Raw genomic sequence first — 11,960 nt, 5'->3', positions numbered from 1 at the left:
TTTTTAAGCATGTCCTCTTTCACACAACCCATACAAACTTTCTTCGGTCTTCCTCTACCTTTGTAGCCATCCACATTCAATCTTAGCATAGATAATAATAAGATTATTAAGAACTAGCTTTCGCTGGTGACTCCGTCCGCGTGAGATTAAAAAAAAACAAAAGTGAATAGCCTATGTGTCTTTCCAGAATGTCTTCTACATCTACACCAAATTTCATCGAAATCTGTTCAGCCGTTTAGGCTACAAACTCTAAGAAACATCCATCCATCTAAACTTTCGCATTTATAATATTAGTCTGATTAATATGCTTTCGATTAATAAATACGTAAACATAGTTGTAAAACTACGCAGTAGTAGTTTAAACATCAAATTAATATGAATAATTAACTGTAAAACTTCAATCACATGGCAAAGAAGGCGCGGCGCGGCAGTGCCCCGCGAATAATTCTTTCGTAAATAATGAGATCGAAAACATTTATCACAGATTGTTAAATCCCCGCTACGTCAATGTAAATAGAATAGTCACTATAAAGTGACAATGTATAGCTTTTACTGTGCTCAGTTTAAAACGCATTTTATATTATTTTTATGCATCTAAAAGCGTGCTAATTTTTATACTCAAGTCTTCGTTAAGGTTGCGAGCGTGAGGTGAGTTAATCGCCTTCGTTTTTTTCTGGGTTCATTAAGATGAAATTTTCAGATACTGAATGCACTAGTTAACGTCTTCCCAATTCGTACAACCCTATAATTAGTCCAGTTGCTTTCGGGATCCCACGCGACGCGGACGTCTGCGTTTAATAAAAGATTAAAATGTCCCCAATAATGAATTATTAACGCGAGTGAATAGAATGGTTTAAAATTCGGAGATAAAACTGTTGAAGTTTTATGCCGATTTGATTTTTAAATATTTTGTGGGTACAAAAATAAAAGTCTGTTTACTAATGTACAGAAGAAAATAATTAGTTATAGAATATTTTAGTCTGTCAATAGATTGGACATTTATGTTCTGATATTCCAATAATTCAGCGATTAGTTCTAGAAGAGAAGTTGTTTTGGATATATTGGAGTTTATTAATATAGTAATTTAATATTGGTATATAGAAATGGGGAATTTAGCAGCACAGATAAAAGCTGGCACAGATCCTGAAAGTGTTGCAAAGAAAAAAATAGAAGCAACTTTCGAAGATGCGGTTGAACTGACAGGTAAAACTTTTTTTATATTTTTTTAATGCTATGTCAATTGTGAGACCAGTGATTCTCAACCAATTTGCCGCCGAATTTAATTTTATCGTTAAACTAGCTGTTCCTTGGCTTCAACCGCATGAAATTATGAAAATTGTATTTTATTGTTTACATTTGTCAAATTATCAATATCAAAATGACATGATGTGACAAACCTTGGCAACCTTTCTTTCTTGATGTTTGTAGCAACTTATGGTCTCTTTCCCGCATTAGGGTTTTATCCAAAATATTTACCCCCTAAGTTTAATGGCGTGAAAAAATACAGCCTAAAGCGTGTAGGGCTTTTTATTAAAAAAAAGAATTATTCAAAAATATGCTGTAATTGCTGACATCTTAGGCAACAAAGAAGTGTGTGTTTACGCTTTATTATAAGTTATTTTTTTATTGTTGTATTTTACACTCATTTTATTTTTAACAATCTTACTTGTAATATCGATTTAGTAAATATATCTTGTAGTTATTCTTTGTATGTTTTGCAAGTTAATTAATGTTACTTAAATAATGAAAATATGGATGGATTGTGTCAAAGAGGATATGCTTAAGAAGTGATTGGATTAAAATATGACGGCTGATAGAGATGTATGGAAGAGCAACGCATACTGTACCGGCCCTCGGTAAGGGATAAGGGCAAGTGGATGATAACGATGTTTTGCGTGTTAATTAAAAATTTAAAAGAAATTGATTTTAACCAAATAATAAATTAGATTGTAACTGATATTGCCCTAAAATAATTCATGCTTCAAGTCAAAGGTTAATCATTAGGACTTAACAATCCCTTAGTGTAGATACGTCTGTTGTAACAACTATCAATATAAACACAATTTAGTTATACATTAGTTATCTTAAAATAACAAAATTAAAAAGATTACAAATGTTTTCCTTTCTAATGCTTATAATTAAAATTTATGTATTTTCTTGATTCTGTTATTGTTCTCGTAAAAACAAAACTCTTTAGTAAACAATAAAGTAATAACTGTTTTCTTTTTATCACAATTATTGTGAACTGAGGCAATAAGGAACTGTGAACTCTTGTAAATCGTTCAATATTTATAATACTTTCATCAGAAATAATAAAAAACAAAGACAATTTCAATGTTTGCGTATTGAAAGCTCTGTCAGAATATAACAAATAACTGACGTCTACCTGAGCAAAACCGGGACATCTGATAAAACTTTACTCGAAGACCCGAGCAAAAAACTTTTGGAAATACTTGCAGCGCACCTGTGTAATGTTTTGTACAGTTTCTGAACAGAAGTAAATGAACTTTAGAACAGCGCCATCTAGTAACTCTTTAAAGAAACCTTCAATTTACTACCATATGCATTATAATTGTTAATCAAATTCCGATAATTTCTTTAAAACGTAATAAAATCCAATGCTAACGATTATAAACGTAGTAATTAGTTATGATTAATGTTTTTTTACTAATAATCACGCGCAAATTGTCAAGGGAATGTCAAGTTGTGTTAATAATAATCCTATCCAGTTATAGAAATTAATTTACTCAGATAATAGACTGGTAATGAATTATGTATCCACTTCTGATCTCCCATAGCTTTAGAAAAGTGCAGTATCTTTCTATTCGTATTAGAAGTGTAAGTGCAGTCAAGGACGTATATTTCCTACCCATCAAATGTTAACGTAATGCAAATAGCCTCTAAACTAGTCATAACATATTTAGTTTTACTGACATACTTAGTGCATTTATGCTTGGTTTACATTATACCAATACAGTCTGACAGTTGCGCTGGCATGATATCACTGGCATGATTTAGCATTTACATTTTGACAGTTGAATGTCAGCGCGAATTTTGATCGCTAATATCCTGGTAAAATGTGTACTAAGCATTATGGTGGCTTGCTGATAGATTTTCGATCTTAATTTGGAAGCGAATTTAATTATTTCACACAGTATTTTTTTATTGTACTCGGATTAATGGTGTAACGGGTTTAACGTTTTCTCTTTGTGACCAGGTCACGGAAAGTTCAACAATTTCGTGTTATTAACATGCGGGCTGATACTCCTGAACGTGTCAATGGAATCTGTGGGCATCAGCTACGTCATCACGGCAGCGGAATGTGAGCTGGACCTCGGCAGTGAGCATAAGGGACTTCTAAGCGCATCAGCTTTTATTGGTAAGGAGTGAAGAAGTTAGCGCGATTCTTATGCTTCCCCTCATACACACACTACGAACACGATGAAAGTATATTTTTATAAAATTAAACCATCTACCGTGTTTACATATATTAATAAACAAATGTTATTTTTTAAATAGTGGTTAACTTATGTAGCAAAATGATGTCTTACAATAAGCCGACAAATGGCTTCACGCCTCATATCCCTTTTTTGCGGTCACAACCAGTACTTACAACAAACACGTAACTAATAATTTATGGAAAAAAATCATTTCAAATTGTTTGTATATTATTATGATTTTTTTTAAATTTTCGGTAACAGCCAGGAAGTAATTCAGAAGTTTTTTTCGTAACAAGTAACGCAAAGTTCAAAATTTAACTTATCCTGTTTTAGTTAAAACTGGTTAAAATTGTTTTTATTTGATGTTGAAATGTAACATTTACTTTACGTTATTACTAATATTTCGTTTTATTAATCGTGTTGATATTTAAATAATTTTTATAGACGAAATATTCCTTAATATTTTTTTTAATATTTCGTTAATTTGAAAACATTTAAATGTTAACTATAAACATTTTCGGTTTAATTTACAAAAAAAAAATAACATAGTTTATGTGTTTATGACCAAATACAGTTATGAAATAACTTACAAATTGTTTATACAATTTTCGTTTAAAAAATAAATATTGTTGTTTAAATTCATATTTTTTTCAACAAAATTTGGTTAATATTTTTATGTTAATAAAGATTTAATTTTAATTACGATTTATATTAAAGTCTGTTTTAACTAGCTAGTCACGCGACTCTCGCGGTATTGGTTTTGTTGGATAGCATTTGCAGTCGTGCCAGTGGAAATAAATTACGCGGCTGGCGTGTGCAATGTTCCACGGCTCTTACAATTTTTTACAATCGTTGTATAATAAATATAAGAATTTTGCCCTTACATTTTATTCCTATTATGATAATGCTTGTTATTTATTTACATTGTTAATTATCTGATAAGATACTGATACCGTGAACTTACAATAATATAAACATATTTAGCATAATTACCCACTTAGAGTAGATATTTAATTACTATTTAAGAGTCCGTTTTAAAGCAAATAACTTCGGAAATCTTTGTTGCAAGCGAAAAACATTTTTCAACATTTCATTTTTACAACAATTGTATCGAAAAACTTGAGACCTAGTCCTACAGACTTTAAAAATAAGTTTTACGCATATTTCAATAATTCAAAATTAGGTTTAAAGGGACTTTTAATTCTGGCTTAAAAAATAATCAATCGTATTTTTAATTTAAACTTTATGTCACTTGTGATAAGGTTTGTATTGTATTGTGTCCAGGTATAGTGAGTACGTCGTTCCTATGGGGTTTCCTAGGCGACCGGTACGGGCGACGCGCGGTGATGACACCGGCCATGCTGGCGTCCGTCGCGTTCTCGCTCGCGTCTTCCTTTGCGACTGATGTCTGGACTATACTGATTCTTAGGATATTAACGGGATGTCTGTACGTATAATGCTATTCAAATTTTATATATGCTCGCTGTTACACATTAAAGAATGCCCTGTGCTTTGAGCGCACAGGTTGATTGAATAGTTTAATACTTAACTTTTTTTCTTACGGTGGAAATAAAGAGCGATTCAAGATTATATGTATAAAAAGGCTATCTGTTAGTGAAGCTCGGGAATGTAAAGTTTTAATATCCAATATAGTATTGCTTGTCTGTTGTGGCGTTGAATTACACTCGGTTTTGCTATAACCGATGTATTATTTGTTGCAGTGTATCCGCGTCTAGTGCGACAGTTTACGCGTACTTAGGCGAGATGCACATCAAGTCCCGAAGAGCTGCAGCCATCGCATGGGGCTCCGCGTTCATATCCTTCTCATTTATTATATTGCCAGGTAACTTTTTATGTTTATACCAAACTTAGGTGAGTCCTAATCTGTGGTCGCAGGATGTGGCTGACTGCAATTGTCAATTTATACTTCTATACTAATATTATTAAGAGGAATGATTTGTATTTTTGTATGTATTTAAATAAATCAAAAAATACGGGGCCGATTTTAAAAATCCTTTCGCCATTATAAAACTACACTATCACTGAGTAATATAGGGTATAATTTGTTTTTTTTTTTCATGACAGCTAGTTTTAGAGTAAAACGCAGTGACGATGTCTCCCCTTGCGGTACATTTCCTGCCCATTGTTGCCGAAATGTACCTTAGGACTTAAATTTGAAAGCTTTGGAATTTTATATTTAGTTACTAGATTATGTTAATCGTATCATCTGACCTTTGACTGTTCAGTAATGGACTACGCAATTAACTGACGTAGCAAATAAATTCGCCCAGTTTGCGTTAAGATAAAGACTTGCATATCACGTTGACACATTTTATGAACGCATACTGACATTATTATACGCATCCACGAGTGCACACGAACAGGTTAAGTTTTTATTATTCTTAACGAGCTGTCACCCGCAAACTTCGTAGCGCAAATTTGGACAACCAGTTACGCCATTTTAACAGCGCGGAATTAAAAAAAAGTAGTCTATAATATATCTATCCTGCCCTTCAGTGAAAGCCCCGTCGAAATCGTTTCGGAGATAATAAATGCGCGAGCTTCACATGTCCTTTCTCTTCAAAGTCAAAGATTTGATGAAACAAAAAAATCGTTTTATTCTATTTGCATTACTTTTTGTATTGATCAACAGATTAATAAATTATTGAAATATCACTAAATATGTGACAATGTTGAATTTAATTAAATTTTAATAAGGAAATGCGTCATGAAGCAGATATTTTTGTTTTAATATCTTTCCTCTTTCGTTTTAAAATATTTTTATTTAGAATTAAACTGGATAATTACTTAATAAATCCATTAATAAACCTTGTCCTGTCTAAAACAAAGTGTATCTAATTATAATATTGCATATTAACGAATTTACAACGAAATGGTACACGGATTTAATCTTAAAGCAGTTAATAATTTATTCTTTGTTCATAGTCACACTGTACTGTATTATTAGACCAGGAATATTAAACATACAATGGAAAAAAAAACATAAAACCTCGCGTAATTAAAGGTTATGTAATGAAGACGAATGTGGCATTCACCTGACAGGATTTAAATTTTTCTGGCCACGCTATAAAGTTATGTATTTGTTCGACTAGCTGATAAGATAACATAGCCTATAAAATGCCCGTTTATGTCAGCTACCCTTCAGTGAAAGTTCGGTCCAAATCGGCCCAGCCGTTTTGAAGATTACTCGAAATAAACGCGTCTTGCGTACACACAGATAGATTAAAAAAAATTTAAATGCGATTTTCGTTATCAGCAATGCAAATACATTGTCTTTCCGAAATTTGCAATTTTATTATATGTATAGATTAATATTTATTTTAAAACTAAATCTCTCGACTTTAAACTTGTTTATGCAATTATTTTGGCTATACTTTTCTACCGATTTTAGACAGATCGAGGACAATAGCGCGGATATTATTATTTGAAATACATTATACTAAAACGGAAGAGTTTGCGCTTATCTCAGGAATTATCGATTGGATTTAAATATTTATGCGTTTAATAATCTAATAATTAAAAATGATCACATTAACATCGACTGTAATCCGTAAAACCAAAGGACATTGGTATTATTTTTATATGTAAATTTATTTATTATTGCAGTTTGCAGTTGTATATATATATATATATATCATATGAATATTATAAATGCGAAAGTTACGATAGATGGATGGATGTTTGTTAGCGTTTATAGCCTAAATGGCTGAACAGATCTCCATGAAATTTGGCACAGGTTTAGAGCATAGTCTGGAAGAACGCATAGGCTTTTTTATCCCGGGAATAGTTACGGTTCCCGTGGGATTCATTAGTTTAGTTTTTAATGTTTACTCGATAATTCTGCAACGGTTCAATATATCTTATTTAAATTTGGCACAGATATAAAACAAAGTCTGGAGTACACATGGGATAAGGTTCATCCCCGAGAAATGTCCGGTTCCCGAGGGATATTAAGCTTTTTGTTATCTATGTAGTTGGTATGATTTCGAATACCACGCGGACGAAGTCTCGGGCAACAGCTAGTTCAAATATAATACTAAGTAACTGGTCCCGTGCGGCATCGTCCGCTTGGCATATAAAACTGTATTTTACTGTTTACATTTCACACTGTAAAAAATCAAAAGCTTCTATAACAACTAAGTTCAGTAAGTTTAATGGCGTGAAAATATATAGCCTAAAGCGTGACGTAAGTGTAGGGCTCTTTATTAAAAAAAATAAACAAAAATATGCTGTAATTGCTGAGATCTTAGGCAACAAAGAAGTGTGTGTTTACGCTTTATTATAATAGTTTAGATTTGTAACTTATTTATATTGTTATTATTTTGTCTATGAATCGGGTGCGTATTATTGATAAAGGTTGACAATTGAACTGTGACGTCACTAATACTATATGGACTTATGATACAGTTCAGATAACACAATGACCCATGACTTTAGTTGTGTAATAAAGCGAGGTCATGGGTCTTATCTTTTACAAAGATCAACGATTACAAAGATTTTGAAATAATTAAGTCGTAATATGTTTTAATATTAAATTTGTACATCAAAACCCAAAAAGACAACTGACTGTTGTCCGTTCCTAAACCGTTATGAACCGTAAATGCACCCTATTTACTTCCTACATTTATTCAAATTCTCAATATTACATATAATTTACTGGATAGATGCACAATAATTGTTTTTTTAAGTCTCTTTTTAATTATTCATCCATGCCTTCTTTACTAAAGTTCCCTGTATTAAAGTAGCCAATATTGTAATATTACTTAATCACTTAGTCACTTAATATTCACAGAATTCACAAAACATGAGATAAAGTAACTACTTAACAATTAATCATACTTTAATATTATATATGCGAAAGTTTAGATGGATGGATGTTTGTTAGAGTTTGTAGTCTAAACTGCTGAACGGATTCCGATTAAATTTGGTATAGATGTAGAGGATAGTCTGGAAGAACATATACGCTACTCACGTTTGTTCCTTTTGATTCCACGCCGACGGAGTCACGGACAAAAGCTAACTAATAAATAAAAGATTTTTTTTAAAAGTAAGTACTTAAATGTGTGTTTCGCGTGTAGGCATGTGTATGAAGTTGTGTATATGTGTGTGAAAAGTTATAATCAGTAAGTGAAAAGATGAGCATTGTAGTAATCGTTTTGTGACTAAGGTCTCGCGTGGCTGATCATCCCCGGCGAGTGGACCTGGCAGTGGGGCTGGATGACGATAGGGCCGTGGCGCGTCTTCATGTGGTTCTGGGGTCTGCCGGCGCTGGTTGCGAGCGCAGCGCTGATCTCGCTGCCGGAGTCCCCGCGGCACGTGCTCGCCGCCAAAGGTCCTGAAGCTGCGTTGCCGATCCTCGCCCGCATGTATGCTTGGAACCACGGAAAACCCGCTGACTCCTTTCCCGTTAGTGTTTACTATCTTAAAATTTCTGTTGACTCGCTTTAATTTTTGAAACCACTACTTAACACCGTCTATGTTTTAATCAACACAAAAACTAAATTCTTATTATAAAGTCTAGGCATAAACGGTGCTTTAATCGGCAATCGAGTCTAGGCATAATATAAAATGGCGCGGTAAAATATGATTTGCCTGTGGCATTTTATTAATCGCTGACTTTGTGTGAAACGCTGCCGCTGTAAAAACGACGGAATTATATAATCTACCTGTGTCATGTATCAGATTTGTTTGTGATAGATAAGTAAAGAACGACAGACAAACAAGCAAAACGGGAGATATTCTTGGAAATTGAGACTGAAATTGTATATTTTGCTAGGTGAGTAAGATAACATCGAGTACAGCGGAGTCTTGTCGCAGCGGGTTCGGTGAGGCGCTGCGGAACATCTCGCTGATGGTGCGGCCGCCGCTGGCGCGCTGCGTGCTCATCTCACACGTCTCCATGTTTGCCGTATTTATGCTGTAAGTTACACCTTACTAGTATACATTGTCGGAACTTTCACATCCAACATATCTCTGTACAGTCAGCTGCAATAACTTGTATTCATTATAACTCTTTTAAAAAAAAACATCGATCTTCAGTTTAAAACTATTGTCGTAAACTATATCCTGGCACCAGCGTAGTGTTTAGTTGTAATGGTTAAAAAATATTAGTAAACTAGCTTTCGCCTACGACTCCATCCGTGTGGAATTAATAAATAATAAATAGTGAGTTTTTTCAGACTATCCTCTACATCTGTACCAAATTTCATCGAAATCAGTTCAGCCGTTTAGGCTACAAACTCTAACAAACATCCATCTATCCAGCAATCTATCCATCTAAATTTTCGCATTTATAATATTAGTATGATTAAGAATCACCTGCTAAAACAAAAAAAGATACATATGCACAAGTCGGTCTACAGCATGTGTACATGTTAGGAAGCATACGTATAGAAACAGAAGTATACAAGTTATTAAAATGTGTACATATTTGTTTAGCTGACTGTACCTAACTATATGTTTACTGTGCAGACAATTCTATAATGTTTTGTTTTGTAAGACAATATATTTACAAGCTTTAGTAGAAAACCAGTCAATTACAATAACAAGTTTTATTTAAATGATTATTTAAACTGACCTCAAAGCTTTGCATGTTCCAAATAATAATTTGTTATTTTTATTAATTGAATATTTACGTCGAATTTATAAATAAATTCTTTACAGTTTAATACGGCAACGGTATCAAATAATGACGCAATTTATTGTATATTTGACGTGTGCATTCAAATAAAATGAAAAAAAGCGCATGTCCATAACGAGGACGTTTACCTTACAAGTACCACAATAACTAACGCAACCTCGACGATGCCGTAATAATAAATAATAATCTTGTTAAGAAAGTACATAATAATAACTCAATAGATGACAATTTATTACTATAATTATTTAAAGTGTAAAAGGCCGTTGGTTTGAAAAACATCCCGTTAACCGTATCTAAGATAAAAATAAAAGGTCAGTCTTTTTACACTAACTGAACAAATCCAATAAGTCAACATTGCACTCAGAATCATTTAAGCAATCCTTTAAAATGTATTGATTTAACTAACCTCTTTTCAGTGTTGACCCATTATGACGGAATTTTATAACCGGACTTATTCAGTTTTAACAGTGGTAGTGCCCGTTTTACCATCTTAGCACGAATGGGTCGGCACGCCCGGTGTAATACCACGACCACACACAAGGCAGGAGTGAAATGGAACCAATGCCGTGTTTCGTCTGATGAGTGTGGTGCCAGAGGCCTAATTTAAGTCCCTTTCTCTTTACCGCCCTTTTCTTATGAGGGGGTGGGAAGGAGAAATGGATTTGACGATGGAGGAGATGCATTGGAAGGGGAAATATCCTCTTTATGTGCTTCTACTCCTCCGTCGGATAACCAGCGGTTGCAGCGGTTGCTTCGCCATTTTGGCGGTTGCTCGTTTGCCACCTTATGTTATAAAAAAAAAATGAAGTTGACTCCGTGGTAATAACAACTAGCTAACAAGTAATAGCGATTTAATTTTGTCGGTTAATGTTCTAGATCGAGCGGTCTGTACATGTGGGTGCCGGACATCCTCAACAATATCTTAAGCAGCAAAAGTCAACGAAGCATCACGATATGCCAGATTATACACGACAAGTTTAAAGCAGCCCAGAATATCACGGTCAGTACTTTTAGACAACTTATTTAATTGATACTGTCGCTTTTAACTCAGAGCAATACTTCTCGTCAAGACTCAAGTTGCGCGCCAATATCCATACTTCTAGTGACATTGACAGCTGTCAGCTAGGGATGTGACGTTTATGCCGATAATCTAGTGTTGCGCCAATTCTACAGTACGGTACTAATTTTGTTCTTAACAGTACTTATTTTATGTAGCTATAGAATGTTTCCCATTCTTGAGTCTACTCTGAAGTTCTAGAACGTTCTAGAAATACCGAAACACTATGTTTATATCATCAACTGCTTAGTGCTCTGCTAATCGTAAGCTATTTATTATGCTACCTTTCCTACAAGAGGACTTAATATTTCTAGGTGATGTCTACATGGCAAACCTAGGTATTCAAAAAACATACAGACGAATTGAGTACCTCCTTTTGGGAAGTCGGTCAAAAAGAACTAATTAATTAGACAAGATCTTCTGATGGTAGCACCGACTAGTTTCGGACACCGGACTAACTTACATGTTTTTTTTTTAATATTTTAGAGCAGTATTTGAAAATGTTTCACGTAATAAACAATTTAACTATGAATTGTAATGAGATAAAATTACTGGTTTTAAAGAGAAAATCGAGTAAGCTCTTGACAATTTACCATCACACCATCACCAGCTCACTATACGTCCCCATCGAGGGGATCGGAGCCTACCCTAACATGGGGTGACTGGGCCATAGTCAACCACGCTGGCCAACTGCGGGTTGGTTGACTTCACACATGTCTTTGAATTTCTTCGCCGATATGTGCAGGCATTACAATGTTTTCCTTCACCGTAAGAACGTCGGGTTAATTATGTACATATGAAA

At 33.9% G+C, this 11,960-nt stretch overlaps 1 protein-coding gene across 1 annotated transcript in view; it reads left to right on the top strand.

The window, feature by feature from the left end:
- Positions 1 to 770: 770 nt before the first annotated feature.
- Positions 771 to 11,960, top strand: part of LOC106102634 (synaptic vesicle glycoprotein 2B-like) — a 14,446-nt gene continuing 3,256 nt past the window's right edge. The window contains exons 1-7 of the mRNA XM_013282175.1: positions 771 to 1,203; positions 3,218 to 3,379; positions 4,725 to 4,887; positions 5,162 to 5,283; positions 8,629 to 8,867; positions 9,238 to 9,380; positions 10,978 to 11,101. Coding sequence (XP_013137629.1) covers positions 1,104 to 1,203; positions 3,218 to 3,379; positions 4,725 to 4,887; positions 5,162 to 5,283; positions 8,629 to 8,867; positions 9,238 to 9,380; positions 10,978 to 11,101 — 1,053 coding nt within the window. The 5' untranslated portion in view covers positions 771 to 1,103. The remainder of the gene's footprint in view (positions 1,204 to 3,217; positions 3,380 to 4,724; positions 4,888 to 5,161; positions 5,284 to 8,628; positions 8,868 to 9,237; positions 9,381 to 10,977; positions 11,102 to 11,960) is intronic.

Source organism: Papilio polytes, unplaced genomic scaffold, assembly GCF_000836215.1.
Source record: "Papilio polytes unplaced genomic scaffold, Ppol_1.0 DF823912.1, whole genome shotgun sequence".
In the NCBI taxonomy this organism is placed as follows: Eukaryota; Metazoa; Arthropoda; class Insecta; order Lepidoptera; family Papilionidae; genus Papilio; species Papilio polytes.
The sequence above is the reverse complement of the archived record's forward strand: the minus strand, read 5'-3'. Positions and strand labels throughout refer to the sequence as shown.